General features: G+C 42.3%; 1 protein-coding gene across 1 annotated transcript in view; it reads right to left on the bottom strand.

Moving 5' to 3' along the window:
• Positions 1-21,334, bottom strand: part of efhd1 (EF-hand domain family, member D1) — a 57,981-nt gene that overhangs the window by 18,460 nt on the left and 18,187 nt on the right. Inside the window, exon 2 of the mRNA XM_003459364.5 lies at positions 7,745-7,892. Within this exon, the coding sequence (XP_003459412.1) occupies positions 7,745-7,892 (148 nt within the window). The remainder of the gene's footprint in view (positions 1-7,744; positions 7,893-21,334) is intronic.

Raw genomic sequence — 21,334 nt, 5'->3', positions numbered from 1 at the left:
GAGAGAGAGAGAAGAAAACTGACTGACTGGTAAAAGCTGACAGAAGCTGACAGACTGACTGACATCACTGTGTGAAGTTAACCCCCACCTGACAAAGGTGTAGAAGGATCTGTGTGTGTTTCTTTTTTTACAGGAGCAGAAAGATGACAGCGACATCCGAGGTTGCGTGATGATTTAACCTTTTAATGCCACTTTCTGTGTCTGTGCATCTGCCAGGGGTGTTATTCACTACCTTGTGTTGCTTACAGAGGTAGCTGTGACAAAGTGTGTGTACACCTGCGCAGCGCTAACATTTGCATTTTCTTTTCTACAGCATTACAGTTCTTCATGTGATTTGATCATGTGATTTATACCAGGACAGCTGGTTGATTTCTTTTGATGTTTTTCTGCTACAGGATTTCTGGGTTTATGTGTGAAGAAAACTGTGTTTACAGGTTATGAGTTGGTGATGCTGTTACACTGTGTTGTTGGGAAAATGTTGAAGGTTACTTTGACGATGTGAATAACATGTGAAACATTCCCTGTGTTGATACTAGTGTCACTTCTTTCCGCAGCTATGGATGGCTAACTTTATGGTCTTTTATAGCACCTCTGGACCCTGTCAATTTGTGCCTGACCTCCAGGATTGTCCATGTGTGTTGCTAATGTTTGTTTTTTCTAAGAGTGCATGTAGAGGATTCAGCAGAGACGGACAAGTAACATGAGAAAGCAAATAAAAGATGCAGTGTTTGTGGAATAGTTTAATATGGGGCTCATTAGCTGGCCACTACTGAGCTCCTAGTGTTAAATGCATGGAGTGACTTTGCTTAAGGGAAGTCACCGATTACATTAATGTTGACTGAGTACATGGGATGATCCATGTCTGAGGCAAATTATGGCAATAATTGTATTTTTCTAATTTGAGAAAACCTGCACATGATACTTGTCCTGTTGATGCTGAATGCTTTATTACCCTTATGAGACAATTGTTTATAAGTGTGAAGTTTGATTTCACTTCCAGATCTTGTTTTCCAGGCCATGATGGTGTGCATGCAGGCTCCTGGCGGAGCCGGGTTTTAAGCAAACTTAATATGCAAAACACACTAACATCTTTTATTGCAGGGTTACGGTGCTGCTCCAGAGGGGGAGATGCCCTGACGTTGCCTGGGACGTGATCTAGCTAACCTTTTTCTTTCAGACAGGAATCTAGGTTTGATGAGTTGACCCATGGGAGTGTCCATGCGTCAAGAGGAGGGGTCCAGAATTACATGAAACTATGTTTTCTATGTTTTCTAAACTATGTTTTTATGATTTTTGTGTGATTTGTGTGATTAAGAGTTCATTTACGGGTATTAAACCTATGCAAGTGGTGCATCCATGTTCAGATGAGGTTTTGATGGTCCATAAATGAAGTTCACTGAACTAAGGAGTGTGGTTTGATGATGATTGACATGCTTTCCAAATAGAAGTTTTTCCTCCTAGCAAGGAAATACAGGTGCAGCAGTCAGAGTATTGCTGAAAGGAATCTCCTGAGAAATCTTCAGAGGCCCAGTGAGAAGCGAGAACCATTCCAGGCATAGCTGACAGTCCAGGCAGTGGTTGAGGTCAAAGGTTGAGCTGTTTGGGGCCCATCATGAGATCAGATTCCGGAGCCACAGCAAGGACCACGAAGCTGCGTTGGAATAAGAGCTGTGCCAAGGGGGATTTCCAGAGGCCAACAGAGGAGATTGTGGACAACAGACAGGCACCTGAAGGATGAGGGGAGCATGCCAAGCTCCAAAAGTGACAGCGCAGAGGGAGTCCAAGGATGACATCATGATTCTGTGAAAAGCACAGGAACCAGAAGCTATGGTGGTGATGACAGCAGTTTCCCATGAACATCACCTAATGCTGTGTCACTATACTGTGCATACGATGACACTCTGAACACCGCTGGGATCATAACAGCAGTAAGATAACTGGATCCAGCACACTTTCTACAGAGGGTTTTCCTGCAGAGGATGGACAATGGAGGATATGTATCCCCCACAGGACAAGGAGGCCTGAAGTGAGGTGATGGGGGTTAGTAGAGGCCATAAAACTGGAGTGCTGAAGAGGTCTGCAGCTTTTACGATAGCTGAGACCCATGTTGACAAACCACAAACTCAACTGGTATGTTTGAATGTCTATTCTACATACATTTGGACTCTGGTCCTATGGACAGTGATGGAAACAACTGGAAGAGACATTTATGACGCCCTGCAGAACTTAAAACCACTCTGCAAAGAGACGTGTGATTTACATGTCTTGCAGAGGAGTACCACCAAGCTGGAGTGTTTTTGAACATGTTAATTTCTCTTTTGACCATTAACAATTCATTTGTTCACTTGTAGGCTGCAGTTTACAATTGAATGAGATCAATAAGAACTTGGATAACTGCTAATATGGTTGTCAGACTGTGTACGTTGACATATGCTGAGTATAAAAATGGTTGCATTGACACTGTCAGGCATAAGGTGATCATAACAGGGGACTTTTCTAGCATAATTGTCAAAAGGGGGGAAATGTTAGATTTGTATTGTTTATTGTCATTTATGCTTAGAAATATTTACTCATATATGCTTAGAAGTATATAATCATTTGTAGATTGAAAGAATGTCTCATCCTAGGAGGTCTGTAACAACTGAAGAGGGGAGTGCGTTCACTCCTCTTCAGAGTGTTCTGGCATAGATCACACACCTCCTAGGAGAGGTCGTATCTTCTCTTGCTGATATATGGTATAGCAAACACACGTATATCTGTTTGAGTGCAAGAGCCTTTTGTTTAGATGGACCGTTAGACTCCTGGCACCAGCTTTGGGGAGTCTTCACAGGGTCACATCTTGACCCCCCACCCCCCCACACACACACTTACAAAACCACAGGCAAGGTACTCCTTGTGTGTATGTATACGTTGTGTGTTGATGGGCCTATGCATATTCATGTAACCTCAATAAAAGAGCAGTGTTACGGGAGAGCGGACGAGAGCAACTGGGGTCAAGCGAAGGAACGGCGTTTGTCCAGTTCTCTCCCGTGCACGGAAACATAAAGAACTTTGCCTACTTGTGTCTTGCTTTGCTGTGTAATTAAATTGTCTTCAACGTTCCAGCGAATAGGTTTAAGCTACAAACCTATCAGTGACAACTTTGCTTTTAGCCTTTAACCCTCTGGGGTCCAGGGTATAATTGGCCGTTTTTGACTACTTTTGATTTGGCCTCTATATTTCACCTTTAAAAACGGTTTATCTTGCCAATCTGTTATTTTCTCATTTTGACATACTGTATCAGAACAATTTATCTGAATTCAGACAAAATTTAAAATACGAGTAGAAAAAAGTTATAATTTTGACTGTAAAAACCACAAACATGCCTAACGAATCATTTTCATAACTTGAAATGCAAATAGAAATTGTACATTAAAAAAAAAAAATGCACGTTTTGCAAACAACAAAGTTATATGGTACTATTTACCTAAAAATGCAGCCAAGGCTCAGATGTATTTTATATAACCATTTCAAACTATTTACAGAACAATCAGGTGTTCTGCATCAAATAAGAAGGCACACAAATTATTTATGCAACTCCAAAAAATAGTTTGTGTTCACTATAAGACAGAGGAGAACAGCACAGGAATAAACCCTGCAGGTCTGACAGCAGGTGTGTCACTCAGCGTTTACGTTGCAATCTGCCTTTGGTGGCTTTAAGGCACTAGTAGAACTGACACACAAAACAAAACAACGACTACACCACACACTAACTACACAAGACAACACACTAACTTGAGACTCCAAATACGGTAAACGTCACAAATCTACCATGTATCAAAACTCGCTCTCTCTTTCTTTCGCTCACTCCTAAAACTTCCCCCTCTTCCTAAACAACCAAATGCCACATGTTGCCATCACATTTTTTGATTGGTCAACATGGTATATTTTTCCACCACTAGGGAAGGAGTATTTTTTTCTTTTTCTTTTTTTCACTCCCAAGCGGAGAGTGTTTGCTAGCGCTGTCCGTAGAAAACGCCGTTTTTACCGTTTCAGAAACAAACATTGTGTGTATTTTTTAATCATAACTCTGCTTTTACATGGTCTATCAACACAATTTAAAAACTGGTATATAGTTGGAAGTCCGCACTTTCGACCCAAGTTGAAACTGAGACATCTGACCCGTCAACCCCAGAGGGTTAATCAGAAAGCCTTAAGTTAGCTAGTTATGTAACGGGCTAATGTTTAAAGTTTTCACTTGAGTAAAGTAACTCATATTACTGCTACTGCTAAGTAATGTTAGCTAAGTTCACAGCATATTCCATAAATCTCCATGCCACTACTAACTGCATCACTCAGTGCATTTCAATCATTTCTCCAGCGAGTTTGATAGCTAGCAAAATAATCATAATTTTAAAAAACAGCATGTGTAACGTACACGTACTGGGAAATTATTTACTAGGACTCACCTATCATGCAACAGGAGAGCGCAAACTCCGCCATTGTCGTTTTCCAACAAAGACTCATTAAAACAGCAACTGCGGGTATGTTAGCGCACTCATCCCCGACTGTTAGGGGGAGGGGCGGGGTCACACATTGAAACAGACAGAGGTGCAAGGCAGCCCAGGCGGGGAAATTTTGCTCTTTTTTTTGCATTTTGGACTCATTTTATTTCTCTATCTGATAAGAAAATTATTCGATCAGGTAGTTGTTTGTGGTAAATGAAATACAGTTACAGTTTCAAGCACTTTTAAGCACCACATCTGAAATTCAAGCACTTTTCAAACCTTGAAAAGACAATATTAAAATTCAAGCATTTTCAAGGATTTCAAGCACCCGTACGAACCCTGAAAATGGTGGATGATCTCCAATTAAAATTAATTGTCATGGTACTTGGCCCTAAAAATTTTATAACACATATTATAAAACATCATATACTTGCTGTGGATGGCATTACCTTCAGTAATACTGTGAGAAATCTTGGAGTCGTATTTGACCAGGATGTGTTTTACAATGTGCATATTAAACAAATATGTATGACTGCTTTCTTACATTTCGGCAATATCTCTAAAATTAGAAACATCCTATTCTCAGATATCGAAAAAGTTCATGCATTTATTATTTTTAGGCTAGACTTTTGTAATTCATTATTAGAGCTATTCTAAAAGCTCCCTGAAAAGCCAGTTTATCCAGAGCAGTGTGAGTACTAACAGGACCTAGATAACGAAACAGCCATATTTCCCTCACATTGGTTTCTTTTCACTGGCTCCCTGTTACATCCAGAATTGAATTTAACATCCTTCTACTCTAATACAAAGTATTTTAAGCTTAAAAATTGACTTTTTCTTTTCTACTTTTGTCCACTTTACTCAAGGTCCTTGTATACTCACCACATTGGTTGTACTTAACTTGCTACCGGTAATATGCTTCTATTTACACTCGTTTTTAAGGCCCAGAGAGCCAATGCAGTATTCCCCCAAACAATAAGTAGAGCCACTCAAACAACACAGCCACATTAGCGATAATATAGCAGAACTCAAAACTAGAAGCCTAAGTGTTTTTCCACCAAGTCTCACCTTTTCAAACTACTGTAACTGCATATCTCCCTCTGAATAGTCTATGAATTTCTGAGCCTCTCTATTGATATTTGTAATATTGATATTAGAAAAATCGAGGTGTAAACTGCAACTAACAACAGTGGACATGACAGCAGTTTGATATCATTTTAAAAATCAACTTTGTCATTCACAAGGCACCTGGCAGATATAAAAATCGCCCTTACCCTTGATTCTCCTACCCCTCGACCAGCTGTAACAGCTGGATGCTGCTGCCTTAGCCTGGTTCTAACAGACGTGTTCCCCTGTTGACATGGGGGGTCTTGACCTTATAATGTAAAGCTCCTTTAGGCAATTGTTGTTGTGAATTGGTGCTGTGTAAATAAAATGTCACATGGATTCTTATATTTAAAATTATACTACTTTGTCCAAATACCTTTTAAACGATGAAGATAAATACTGATCCTATGAAAATGGGAAACTACATATAAAAATGTCTATATTTCCTAAACAGCTCATGCACAAACACCTACACATCAGTCAAATCTTGATTGTTTAATTTAAAATCTGTTGTTGTATATACTGGATAGCAATATAATAAAAATCAAAAGACTCAGGAGAAGAAGTATTGTAAGACATTCAACCACTAGATATGTATCCCAGTGTTTTGGGGCAACACAGTGGTGCAGTGGTTCACACAGCCACTTCTATGCAAGGTCCCTGGTTCTAACCCAAGCCAAGGGTGTTTTTCTGTGATGTTTGCATGTTCTCCTGTTCCTGCTTCACTACTCCCTGGGTACTCATGAAAGCATAAAAAGCATATCACCTCACACCAGTCTGAACGCTATTGAAAAGAAGATGTGTTTTCAAAAGAGACTTAAAAACCGGAAACAAAGATACCTGTCTAATATTTAAATGCAATGTATTCCAAAGAGGGAATAAAAGGCTGAAGTACCTCCTACGGTTTCCTCGTACAAGCATGTCAGGTCAGGTTCAACTAGTGATTTTAAATTGGCCATAGGCGTAAGACATATGAAGTGCTTGAGCCCCAAGGGTCTTTCTGAGGTTCCTGTTCAAAAATGACATGCTCAAAATGAATAGGTTTTTTTTGCAATTACAAACTCTGTGTAAACAATTTTGGTATCAAAGCAAAGCTAACAATTGTGAGATGTCATCAGAGGTGTAAATATTACAGCAGATATTGCTGTGCGCTGTAGTTACTGAGGCTGGAACATAGAAAAAGTAAGCAGATTTTATTTTGGGATTTTTTTTTTGCCTATAACCACTTTGAAAATATGCTTCATTAGACATCAAACTCCACAAAACCAGTAATCAACACACAGAAATGTTACAGTAGGTTTAATAAACTCATAGTCTGGTGTTTTGCCATTTGGCATATTTTGGAACCATCTGTAAGTTGAAATTTCTTAGGTATTGAACAGCAGAAATAATTTAACTTTATTTACATGCCTAAAAATTCTTGTTTTCTTTGTTTTTTGAAGAATTACCCACACAATTGACTATACATTTAATCGTGCTGGTGTCACTAGTCAGTTCCAGACAAACCAGTTGTTTAGAAAGGAATCTAGAAAGGAGCCAGTTGAGGCTGTCTCTTACTGGCTAAATTGTTCCGGCAGGGGATGTCCTACTGGTAGGAGAACCCGGGGTAGACCCAGTGCATTGTTGGCGAGATTACATCTACCAGATGACCTGGAAACTGCTTAAAGTTTCATAGATAAGTGCATTATTAGTAATGCAGAGCACAATGTGCCACACTTTTCAGTTGTGTTTTATTTATTTAGATGCTCATTTGTCATATTTGAGTAATACGTGAACATCTTTTGTAATAACATGTTTTCATAAAGTAAACATCTGTTTATTTTAAGTGTTTTTCTTCATTGTTGTCTAGAGTAAAAGGTGCTATGTTCATAATACATGATACGAGGTATCACACAGTTAAGAAGAATGTGAACGGTTTTAAATGCCTTTGCTATTAGTTTTTGGTGTTGTCCATTAAAATCTGAGTAATTCTTAGTTTTAAACTAGTTTTGAAGTTTTTTCACCCTTGTTTAGTTTACTAAGAAATTAGTAGACTTAACAAGACATTCCTAGTTGCTACATCTCTCTATGATGGGTCAGCTTTTCTTTTTGAAATATGGTTGTTTGGAGCAATTCCCAAAGTCTTTGCACTAGACAATTTACTTCCTCACCTCCCTGAAGCTTAGTTTGCCATCAAAGTCTTCATCCACTTCTTTGATCATGTTTTTCAGGCCCAGGTGGGTCTGTGGAGCTCCCAGTTTCTCCATCATCAGCTTTAGCTCCATCAGGTCGATGAAGCCGTCTTTTCCAGTGTCATACCTACAAACCATAAAACCCACACAATGTCAAATTCAGTCAGCTGGGAGTATGAAGACACCACATTTAATTCACACAGTCATTATGTTTCCATTTGTAAAAATGTTCAATGCAATCAGATTAAAACATATCTGCACCTAACTTATAACATTTTTTGAATAGGAAATAAAAACAAAATCCTAAGTCAGTCAACTATCAACAGCACTACGCAAAGCAAATCCATGCAGATACAGGGGCCTCAGCTTTGGTTAGAACCAGGATGGGAGTTCTTACACCTTCTCAAAAGTGTGCCCTAACATTGGCATCTGATTAAATCTGTAGAAAAATCTGCATCTGTAGAATGTGTGAGACAAACTTCTTAATATGAATTATGTAAAATTTCAGGTTTCTACTGTTATCACTTTTCTTGAATGACTGTGTAAAATCTCAATGCAGTAGATTACAGTTAACTGTTTTACAGTTCCAGACAAACCAGTTGTTTAGAAAGGAATCTAGAAACTAAAACAGTTAACCGTTTTAGTCAAGAGAGATCAGTAATATTAAATTATTTGAATTAATATCAATGCTTAGCAATAAATCCAGATAAAACTGATATGTGTCAGTTAAATATTTTTGCGTTATTTTAGGTTTTTAACTATGAGTCACCTCAAAAACTCTGGCTGCTGTTCATCTGTAGTGAGCGTAGCCTGTTTACTTCAGCTATCAATATGCCAAGTATCCAGGTTTTTCTGAACTCTGGAAAAGGCTGTAAAACATTATGACAGGAGTCCCATAAAAATCGATGAATCAGTGAAGCTTACTCCTGTTTGATGAAAGGGATAGCGACAGTGGATTGCTAAGGATATCTTGAATTTTTCTGTCAGTAAGCGCTGCTGGTTTTGCTGCTGTTGGCCAGCATTAGTGAAACTTTCTTTGAAGTGCATCGAACATTGATAGACTCACACTCATACGGTGTGACAATGTAATCAAACTGTTTGTCAGAAAAAAAGTGTGACTTTTAGGACACTTGACCTTAACATTAGCAGCATAAGCTGCTAGCTTATACAAGCTGTTGTCTGTGTTTAGCCAGTTTGTTCTCAGCTGGGGTGCCTGTAGCTCAGGCGATCAAGCAGGTCACCTATTAATTGGAAGGTTTGTGGTTTAAACACTGGCTGCTCCACTCTGCATGCATAATATCTGTGGGTAGGATGCTAACCCCAAGTTGCTCCCTAATGCATTCATCAGAGTGTTAATGTTAGATTGAAAGCAAGAAGCCAACTCTAGTAGCAACCAACCCATAAGACCCCCTGTAACCCAAAGGACCCAACATGATAATGAAATGATGAGAAGCTTGCGTTTTGCTTTCTTTATTTGTTCATAATGTCAAAGTGTGCTTCAGCACTTTGCAGCGCTCACTGCTCTGGCTTTGCACAGACTCTCTGCTCCAGCATGGTTCTTCTTTTTGTACTGGAGAAAGTGGTCAGTCAGAAACTCTACATCAGGGGTAGGCAACCTTTCTGATGATGTGCCATCTAAAATTTCCTCAGAAGTCAATGTGCCATATGATTGCATTAGCAATAAATTTAATAACACTATATCATAGGTGTCAAACTCTGGCCCGCGGGCCAAATTTGGCCCGCAGCCTAATTACATTTGGCCCGCGAAGCCATACCAAATTACTATTAATGCTGGCCTACTGGTATTATACAGCTAATATATATATTGTTTAGTATTAAGCTTTGCTTGTTCCATATTCAGTTTTTCAGCAAAACTTGTTTGAGTCCATAAGAAAAGACTCATTCTTATATCTGGAGGAAGATTTTTTTTCAATAAATATTAATGTTGGCCCGCGACTTTGTTCCAGTTTTGAATTTTGGCCCACTGTGTATTTGAGTTTGACACCCCTGCTCTATATTAACAGTTACTCACTATATAGAACAACTTTATAGAATTATATTTGTTCACAGATGTTGGCAGCTATCAGCAAATAGTTATCAGCTATTTTGAAATAAACAAAAAAAAGAGACACTTTTTATCCATAACAAGAACTCCATAACAGTAAATGAACTGTACAACAGAAAATGCAAATGCTATTTATGGTCTTCTCACAACAATGATAAGAAAAATAAACTGGGCCAATATGTCATGTTTGTTAATACAGAGATACATATGTTAATGTGATCTCTCGTCTCCCACTCAGAGACACAGGTCTCTGAGTGTCCAGCATTAAGACAGCTAGATGAGGACACTCTCCATGTGAGAAAAAAATCTGCTCACACAGATATGTAGAGCCAAATAATGTCAATAAGGCCTCTGCAATGTTCTGAAGACAGTTAAACTATTCAGGCAATGATGTCCAGCAGGTGAAAATGCAAGCTCCATGAACACGCACAGCTATGGATTCCAGCTCAGTTCATAATTCTGCAAACTTTGACCCCCACAGAGTCGAGCTTTTGAAGTGTGGGAATGTGTGTAACACCCATCCCACGTTCTATTGAGAGGGGCCCTGGGTTCCTGTTGTTACTTTCTTACTGATACTCCCTTTTTGATGCTTATGGTAATAAAACTACACTATATGGAAATAAACCACACACAAGCAGGTCAATTATAAAGTTAACTCCAATTTAGTGAATGATTAGTTCCAAAAAACACAACAGAAAATAAGTAAAATTAATAAAGTTTGTTAAACAATGGTAAGGTATTTACCTCAACAGAAACAAAATAATCAAATAATATTGTGGGCCCACACGCACTCTCACCGACACACACACACACACCTCAAGTGCTACAGTCTTTCTGCTAGCAATCCCTCGTTGCAGGCCTGAGTCGTGGCTCGAGTGTGTTGGGACCTAAAACAATATGGTCGCTTCACTTGTTGCCAAGCAATAAAATAAAAAGCACGTGCAAACAATAGTACTCACACCTCCAGGCAGTTCAAGGGGATAGCGGGGGAAACTGGGTCAAGGCCACCAGCAGGCTGTGGCAGCAGCACTCACAGTCATCCTCTCCACGTGCTCCCACGTGAACACATAACTTCAGCACACCAGCAGAAGGGACCTCTCTGACACGCCAGCAAGATGTCCGTCTCCTCCTACTGAATCACACAACCCCACTAGATGCCAGTTCATATGCGGTAACATTCAATCTTAGCATTAGCTTAATAAATAAAAACAGAGCAGAACAAGAGCTTAACGAATATGCTAGGCTACGCTAGCGGCTAATCGCGGTTAGCAGTTAGCCCGTTTTACACAATAACCAGAGGTGGGACCAAGTAATTGTTTTGCAAGTCTCAAGTAAGTCTCAAGTCTTTATCGTTAAGTCACAAATCAAGTCTCAAGTAATGTCAGGCAAGTCAGAGTCAAGTCTCAAGTCACTGGTGTAAAAGTCCGAGTAAAGTCACAAGTCTGAAACTTTGAATTTCAAGTCCTTTCGAGTCTTTAAAAAAAAAAAAAAGAAAAAAGAATGTTGCAGTTATATGCTACATTTAAATATTAGACCATGTAATTTTTAAATCTGTTTTTCTCAACACATGATGAAATACTGAACTTAGAAAATATACACAAATTGTGAAATTGCACCTCTATAAAATGCAGCTCAATTAAACTTAGCTCCAAGAATAATTTTCACTGCCAGTTCTGAGATAAGCTGCATGTTATTCTTGGATACGCTTGTGGGACCGGCTTTAAAATCGCATCACAAAAATATCATACACATTAAAAAAAAAAAGTATCACCAACGTAGCCTGGACAACAATTGCTAGTTAGATGAAGTCCGCCATCTCATCGTAGCAAAAGAGAAGCACTACCATTCTTTATGCAACTTCAACTGTCGGACAAAGTTGGAAGTTGTTTCATCTCCGTCTGTGATTCTCTTCTTGCATGTTTTGCATATTGCATTTCAGTTTTTTGTTGACTACTTCATAGTTTATGTACCTGAAAAAAAATAACTACTCGCAGCATTTTTTTTTTTTTTTGAAAAAAATTGGGTTAATTTGATTGGCTGTGCTACAGCTCACGCACACATACGTAAGGAGTGTGGTTTGAATAAATGAATGAATGAATTGAATTAATGGTGCACACTTTCTATATAATATGCGTGTTAAATTTTAGACTTCGGGTGACATATCAAGTTTTTTCAAGTAAACCGGTTCAAGTCCAATTCAAGTCCCAGGTCATTGGTATAAAAGTCCAAGTCAAGTCACAAGTCTTAGAACATTTTTTCAAGTCAAGTCTAAAGTCATAAAATTAATGACTCAAGTCTGACTCGAGTCCAAGTCATGTGACTCGAGTCCACACCTCTGACAATAACACAATGCACAAGTGTCAGACAAAATTCACATTTACCTCACAGTAGGGTACGACAGATCTCCACTCCAGTTAACTATCCGTCAACCTGAAAATAAGTTTGTCGCCCTTCTATGAACTCACACGACACTGTTGTTCAGCTCTCGTCTCTCTCGCTTCCTGCAGAGTGCACTCGGCTCCCCACTTACTCCCACCCCCTCTACCTGAGACTACTTCAGGGTTCACTGGAGCTGTTGTACATATCAATACCATATCAAAAATAATGACATAAACCTCAAAATACAAATAAAAAGGCTGTGCATTTAACTGACACATATCACATACCTTACAGGGATTTGTATACATTCTTGAACACAGTGAACATTTGCAATTAACTATGAATATAAATGAACTATTTAAATAAATGAGCTACTTATATAGCCAGGGCTACACCCTCCCCCTTCTGAATGTCCCCATCAGACCTACTTTCATTAGGCCAGTTAAAACCCCACTAAAGAGTACTGGCTAGTGCATTACCATTTAGGAGTCAGGGTCGTAGCAAATCTGAATTACCATACCTCGGTAACTAATAGTCATAGGTCTGTCAGTGGGCCTTCCAGGTTCATCATAACTGAGGCGCAGAACAGGTCTCACTTTCCTTTTTGTTTTGGGGTCATAGGGTGAGTCAGCACCCCCAACTGACACACTAGGTGTAGGAACATCTCTCTCCTCCAACTCTTCAGCCACCACAGAGTCTTGGTGTTGGTGTGAACTTTCCTCCGTCTGATCTACTGCTACTGGGAGTTCTTCCCCCTGTTCCTCCACCTCGGACAATTCATGAACACTGGGATGATCACTTTCCATCTGGTCAGGAAGGCTCACAACCTCCTTTTGCTCAGCCCCCTCACTCCGAGGTCCAAGACTGTCACGAAAGGCTAAAGGTGGTTCATAGTAGGCACACTGTTCTTCAGACTCTGAGGACCAATCATCTTGGCTCAGATGCTCCAAATCTTGTGTCTGACTTTCATTTTCACACCTTACTTGCTGTGCCCTGGTCCTTGGTCTCGCTGTCTTTTCTGATGGAGCAGACATCCTGACCAGGTAACCAAGGGGAAGCAGGTGATCCCTATGCACAGTCCTCACAATACCAGTTCCTCTCTCTGGTTTTACACGATACACAGGGAGATTGGGTAACTTGGCGATCACTATGTAAGGTAGTGAGTTCCATCTGTCTTGTAGTTTGTACTTTCCTGTCAGGCTGAGATTCCGAACCAGCACCCAATCACCTTCCTCAAGTGTCTGATTCCGGACTCTTGCATCATACAGTTTCTTGTTTCGTTCATTGTTCCTGGAAGCTGCATCAGCAGCTAGCTGGTAAGCTTTTTGAAGTTCTTTTCTCATGTTAGCCACATACTGGTGGTGCTTTAAGTCATTCTCTTCATCTGACTCCACACCAAAACACAGGTCAATGGGTAGTCGCCCCTCTCTTCCAAACATGAGGAAGTAGGGCGAGTATCCTGTGGCATCATTTCTAGTGGTGTTGTAAGCATGTACTAGCTGGCTTATATGCTAGCTCCACTTTGGCTTTTTAGCTGGATCAAGGGTGCCCAACATTGCCAGCAAAGTACAGTTGAAACGCTGAGGCTGCGGGTCGCCCTGAGGGTGGTAGGGTGACGTTCGGGACTTACGAATGCCCAGCAGGGTCAATAGCTCCTTAATGGGCTTGCTCTCAAAATCTCTACCGTGGTCTGAGTGAATGCGAGCAGCCAATCCATAATGCACAAAGAACTTTTCAAAAAGGACTTTGGCGACAGTCAGTGCTTTCTGATCTTTTGTGGGAAATGCTTGAGCATACCTGGTGTAATGATCAGTGACAACCAGCACATTAGCTATGCCTTTAGAGTCTGGCTCAGTAGAAAGAAAGTCTACGCAGACCAGGTCTAGAGAGCCATTACTGGTGATGTGCTGTAAAGGGGCAGCTTTCTGTGGGATGGACTTCCTAGCTACACACCTTCCACAGTTCTGTATGTATGTTGCAACTTCAGATGCCACTCTGGGCCAGTAAAACCGGTCTTTAATGAGCTCTGTAGTTCGTTCTGTGCCCAGGGGACCAGCATCGTCATGCACTGATTTTAGTACCACTGGCCGATACTTAGCAGGCAAGACGAACTGACTCACTTCTCGACCAGAGGGTCTTGTGGTGACTCTGTAGAGAAGGCCACGTTTAACCTTTAACTTGGATCTTTCTCGCATCAGCAACACAACATCTGGGTTTGCATGCGTAGAAGCTGAAACACTTTGGTTTCTCTCAACCTGAGGTTTCACCACACCTATAACTGGATCAGAGTCTTGGGCTTCTGTCAGTTCTTTCAGGCTTAGCTGTTCCAGCGGCCCCACTTCTATCTGGGTGAAGTTTGCATATAAAGCTGGAATGGCGTCTGGCGAAGCACCCAGCTGGTCGACAAATCTGGTGGTGTGTTGGTAGAGACCATCTGTAGTGATCCGACGACACAAAGCTTTTACTCCAGAAGGTGGGATATCCACCCATCCATCTGTTGTGTCTTCCGGACTCCTGGACAGTGAGTCGGCATCCACATTTTCACGGCCGGGCTTATATTGAATACTGAAACCATAGGTGGAGAGTGCTGCTAGCCACCGATGACCTGTCGAGTTCAACCTGGCAGTGGTCAGGACGTAGGTGAGTGGGTTATTATCAGTTCTCACCGTGAACTTGGCACCATACAAGTAGTCATGGAACTTCTCCACTACTGCCCATTTCAGAGCCAAAAACTCCAGTTGGTGAACTGGGTAGTTCCGTTCTGCATGACTCAACTTGCGGCTGGCAAACGCTACCGGGCGGAGTCCTTCTGGGTACTCTTGGTTCAGGACTGCTCGTAGCCCGTCCAAACTTGCATCAACATGTAGAATGTATGGTTTGGCTGGATCAGCAAATGCCAAGACTGCAGCATGTGTGAGCTTGTAAACAATGCTCTGAAAGGCGTCATCACAAGCTGGGGTCCACCGATCACCAAAAGGCTCGGCAACTCGAAAGTAGCTATTTTGATTTCCTTTAGCGACACCCTTTTTGCTACCCTGTGCAGGAGGATATCCCTTGGTCAGTTCTGTCAATGGGCGGACTATGGCGGAGTAGTTCTCAATGAACTGCCGGTAGTATAAACAAAATCCGAGAAAAGATCTTAGCGATTTTAGATCAGTGGGTTTCTTCCAGTGGGTCACCGCACTCACTTTCTCAGGATCCGTGGCAACTCCAGAGGCAGAGACAATGTGTCCCAAGAACTTCACCTGAGGTTGGCAAAATTGGCACTTGTCAATTGAGACTTTGAGACCACATTCCTCCAGCCGGTCCAGGACTTTAAGTAGCCGTTCCTCGTGCTCCTCTAGTGTCCTGCCAAACACAATAAGGTCATCCAGATACACAAGGACTTGAATCAGGTTCATGTCTCCAACGGCTTTCTCCATTAACCTTTGGAAGGTTGCAGGAGCACCAGTGATGCCTTGAGGCATCCTCTCAAACTGGAAAAACCCAAGAGGACAGATAAAAGCCGTTTTCTCTTTATCAGCCTCGGACATCTCCACTTGGTAATATCCACTTCTCAGGTCCAGTACAGAAAACCACTTGCTTCCTGTCAGACAATCCAGTGCATCATCTATGCGTGGCATAGTGTACTGGTCTGGGATGGTTCTGGAGTTCAGTAGACGATAATCAATGCACATCCGCACCTTGCCATTCTTCTTCCTGACTATGACAATCGGGGAAGCATACGGACTGCGTGACCTCTTTGATTATGCCGGCTGCCAGCAGTTCTTGTAGATGGCGTCTGACATCTTCAGTGTCAGCAGGTGCGATTCTGCGGGATCTCTCCCTGAATGGTCGAGGGTCTCTCAGCCTTATGTGGTGAGTGACACCTTTGGCTAAGCCGACATCCCACTCCTCCAGGGAAAAAACATCCGCTCTTTTTGATAACTTTGCTGCTAACCTGGCTTTCCAATCTTCAGGGATAGGAGAATCTCCAAAGTCAAACAGTTCAGGGTCAATAGACCTTTCTTGGGTGGAGGTCTTTGTTAACTCAGTGACAGTGTCCACCAAGTACACCTGGGCTAGCACTGTACCGGTGGGGACAATAGTCTCTCTTTGGGACTCATTTCTCAGCAGAAGTGTGAAACTGTTAGTGTCCATCTCAGAAGATGGTAATACCACAGGTGGAACCAACACGCCAGCTGGGAGGTTTGTGGATTCCCCCACCTCCACCATTAGAATACTGTTGTCTAATGGCTGCTGTTGTTCCACCTTGCAAACTGCATACTGTACTGCACAAGGAGAGATAGTGATAGGCCCGGGGCCTTGCCACTTCACCTGACCCACCATGTCTGTTTGTTGGGTGCTAAGCGATGAGGGCTGTTCTGGGGAGAGGGTATTTATCCTCAGTGGGTGAACCTCATCTTTCCCTCCTACCTCTTCACAATTTCTCAGCAGAGAATGCAGTTTCTGGGAGTTAATACCAATGATGACAGGAACAGGGTCTGGGCTCTTTGGGTCTGGACACACCAAGGTCAAGACAGTGACTGTCTCTACAGCTTCCTTTGAGTTGGGGGGCAAACCCCATCTCAACTGCCACATACCCCTTGTATGGGTAGTTGGAATCACTCAGTCCCCATATGGCGAGATCTTTTAAAGGAAGAATGGGCACATTGGGGATGAAACGGGAATACCAGCTCTCGAATATAATGGTGACTCGAGAGCCGCTGTCAAGGAGAGCTCTACATGGTTGTCCTTCTATGGTCACATCAGTCATCATGGACGGGCCAACTAATCCTTCTGGGAGTCTACACTGTGAGGATGTGTGCACGGAACTTTTCCTGATGGAACCGACATGTGTGGGCTCAGAAGCGCCACCTGTAGCCCCTTTTTCCTCTTTGCTCCTACGAAGGGCTCCGAGTAATCTCTGGATTACTTTGGCAGTGTTTTCAGGAGCCATGCAGCGGGTGGCGAATATGGCCATTCTCCCCACACCGGTAACAGAAGTAACTCTCTGAATCTTTTGCAGCATATGGCCTTCTTCTACCATTAGATTCTTAAGCTTGGCTGAGAAGTCATCAGCTGACCTCGCAGATTCAGTGAGGAGCGAAATCTTCCAGACAGGACCTTCGTTCAATGGCTGCACATGTGGTGGTATGCGGTCTGGCTGAATATCTTGACAGCATTCACAGAGCACAAGGTTATTGCCTGTCTGAGTGTCTGTCAGTCTGTCCCTCACTTTTACTCTTCCAAAAGCTTTCACTGACTGAGCTGTCTCTTCAATGTCTGATAGGTCAAAGTCAGTAGGAACATCATGCAGTACAAAAGCCCGGTTTGGGTCTATACCTGCTTTACTGCACAAGCTACTAAGCTCAGGTGCAATTTGAGACTCTTTTCGAGTAGTCATCATACAAACCCTAATGCTGGTGTGCTAAGCTGTGCAAATCTGTAAACAAAATACTCCTTTAAAGAACAAACTAGAAAAGTTAAGCATGGGAGTATCCCAGCGGTGCCTCCATAATTGTGTAACACCCATCCCCCGTTCTATTGAGAGGGGCCCTGGGTTCCTGTTGTTATTTTCCTACTGATACTCCCTTTTTGATGCTTATGGTATAAAATATGCAAGAAAACTACACTATATGGAAATAAACCACACACAAGCAGGTCAATTATAAAGTTAACTCCAATTTAGTGAATGATTAGTTCCAAAAAACACAACAGAAAATAAGTAAAATTAATAAAGTTTGTTAAACAACGGTAAGGTATTTACCTCAACAGAAACAAAATAATCAAATAATATTGTGGGCCCACACGCACTCTCACCGACACACACACACACCTCAAGTGCTACAGTCTTTCTGCTAGCAACCCCTCGTTGCAGGCCTGAGTCGTGGCTCGGGTGCGTTGGGACCTAAAACAATATGGTCGCTTCACTTGTTGCCAAGCAATAAAATAAAAAGCACGTGCAAACAATAGTACTCACACCTCCAGGCAGTTCAAGGGGATAGCGGGGGAAACTGGGTCAAGGCCACCAGCAGGCTGTGGCAGCAGCACTCACAGTCATCCTCTCCACGTGCTCCCACGTGAACACATAACTTCAGCACACCAGCAGAAGGGACCTCTCTGACACGCCAGCAAGTCGTCCGTCTCCTCCTACTGAATCACACAACCCCGCTAAATGCCAGTTCACATGCGATAACATTCATTCTTAGCATTAGCTTAATAAATAAAAACAGAGCAGAACAAGAGCTTAACGAATATGCTAGGCTACGCTAGCGGCTATGTTAGCAGCTGTGCTAGCGGCTAATCACAGTTAGCGGTTAGCCCGTTTTACACAATAACACAAGGCACAAGTGCCAGACAAAATTCACATTTACCTCACAGTAGGGTAAAATAGATCTCCACTCCAGTTAACTATCCGTCAACCTGAAAATAAGTTTGTCGCCCTTCTATGAACTCACACGACACTGTTGTTCAGCTCTCGTCTCTCTCGCTTCCTGCAGAGTGCACTCGGCTCCCCACCCCCTCTACCTGAGACTACTTTAGGGTTCACTGGAGCTGTAGTACATATCAATACCATATCAAAACTAATGACATAAACCTCAAAATACAAATAAAAAGGCTGTGCATTTAACTGACACTGTTGGGTAGATATCCCGGAATGGGAGGACTGTAAGGTGTTGATTCGGGTTTGCAGCCACCACTCCCCGGAGTGTCGGCCAGAACACTACTCTAGGCCCGGATGGATATTCAGGAAGGAGACAATGAGGACACCAAGGATGGTTTAGACGCTTGTATTGCCTTCACACGGTCAAAGGTAAGGTGTGGATATGAGCGTGTGTGTGTGTGTGTGTGTGTGTGTGTGTGTGTGTGTGTGTGTGTGTGTCTGTTTGTGTTTGTGTGTGTGTGTGTGGTCTCTGAAATGAACAGAAAGAAAATAGTACATCACTGAAATGTTCACAATAGTAACTCAGAGTACATCAACACAGGTGGGAAATAAACTAACATCCCCTTTGCTACCATAAGCCATCTATTACCCACATCTCACATATAAACCCACTGAGCTAACCCAGCACACAGTTATCCCCAATCACACGGCAGGAGAGATAGCCTAGCTTAGCTTAGCACTCACTAGCGAAATAGACAGAAGCATAGTCATTTCCCCTCTAACTTCGATTACAGTCACAAACGCATCTTATCCCCACATCCTCACACATCACAGACTTACGTTGCTCAGTAATGCACACTTCTCACGAAATGACCACTTCTCCGCCGGTAATCAGGAGCGGAAACGCTCATATATCTCACCCACGTATCTCCCTGCCCAAATCCTCTCTCATACAAAGCGGTGGGGTGACCTCTACTGGCCACTCTAAGAAACTACAGGTGAACAACTGAACAGAATAAAACTCACAACTACGGGGCCTTTTGTACAGACACACATCACATACCTTACAGGCATTTGTATACATTCTTGAACACAGTGAACATTTGCAATTAACTATGAATATAAATGAACTATTTAAATAAATGAGCTACTTAAAGAGCCAGGGCTACATGTGGAAATTTCAACATCGCTTGAAAAAGCTGCCAACTAGCAATGTCCCTCTCACCAGTAGGCTATTTTTAGCCAATTACAAGTTGAATCTGGTAGTTGGGGTTGTTAGCTAAGATACCGTCATTAAGAAGTGGCACAACTAATCTGTCTATGCGAGCTAATTTGCGATGTGCACCGCTGGCCCGGCCATTTATTTTTTAATGCACCTTCTCAGATTAATTCCCTGCGTGTCGTGCCCAGGGCTGGACTGGGACAAAAAAAAAAAAAATTGGCCTGGGCATTTTGAAGAGAGACAGGCCCACCAGGTATTAAAGCCATAAATCCTTTGAATGAAAACAAACGCTGTTGTGACAGCAATGCACACTGTCTTGTTGGTATATGTATGATTTCTATACATTTTATGTCAGATAAAAACTTTGGTTGTAAGATTCAGATAATTATTAGGGATGGGTATCGTTTAGGTTTTATCCAACCCCCTGAGCGACCGTGGCTCAGGGGGTTGGGAAGCGTATCTGCAACCGGAAGGTCGCCGGTTTGATCCCCGGGCTCTCTGTCCTGGTCGTTGTGTCCCTGGGCAAGACACTTTACCCTACCGCCTACTGGTGTTGGCCAGAGGGGCCGATGGCGCGATATGGCAGCCTCACCTCTGGCAGTCTGCCCCAGGGCAGCTGTGGCTACAACAGTAGCTTGCCTCCACCAGTGTGTGAATGTGAGAGTGAATGAATAGTGGCATTGTAAAGCGCTTTGGGTGCCTTGAAAAGCGCTATATGAAATCCAATCCATTATTATTATTGTTATTATCCGATACCGGTGCCAAACCGGTACTTTTGAAACGGTGCCGGTGCTTAAACGGTGCTCAAACCGGTGCTTAAAGAATGGAGAACACAAAATTGGTCCAAAAACCTCTCATGTTCAGCTGGTTTTTTTGTAAAAAGATAACAATGTTAGCCTTTTCTGCAGCTATAGGGCATATATGGTATCACTCTTGGCTGGAAGCAGTGCTTAAACAATGGAAAAAACACAAACTTTGTCCAAAAACCTCTCATGTTTAACTGTTTTCCACTTTTTCTTTGGTCATTTTAGCCTTTTTGGCCAGGGTGAAGGGAGTATCTGCCATCAAACAAGAAGACAGCCGCATGTAACTACGACGGTGTTTGCTAGTTCACCTTACATGCATTAATGTAATAATGTGGTTAGCGTACTCAACGTTAATTACACACGAACAACATTAAGCTACTCACGCAGAGGAGAACGGCTGCTGCTGTCATCATCATCCGTCATCATTTCTGCTACGCTGGCAGGGCTAGGGGCCAGGACTCTCCTCTTCGGGTTTGTGGGGGATGTTGCTAACTCCGGGTCCGATAACAGGCACCACACCCGCAGTAGATGTGCACGGTGTGAGGTCTTGCAGCAAACTATCAAACACGGCGCATTTCTCGGCTTTAAAAAAAAACAACAACAAAAAAACGCTATACGTCGCCAGGTGTTTCATCAGATTTGAGGTGTTACCTCCTTTGACAGTATCACTTGTTGCAGGCTGCTGAGTTTGCTGTGAAGTACAGCCAGACTTTTGATCGCTTCGCCTTGG

The sequence above is a fragment of the Oreochromis niloticus genome, linkage group LG14 (genome assembly GCF_001858045.2).
Source record: "Oreochromis niloticus isolate F11D_XX linkage group LG14, O_niloticus_UMD_NMBU, whole genome shotgun sequence".
In the NCBI taxonomy this organism is placed as follows: Eukaryota; Metazoa; Chordata; class Actinopteri; order Cichliformes; family Cichlidae; genus Oreochromis; species Oreochromis niloticus.
This window is presented reverse-complemented; position numbering and strand designations above follow the sequence as displayed.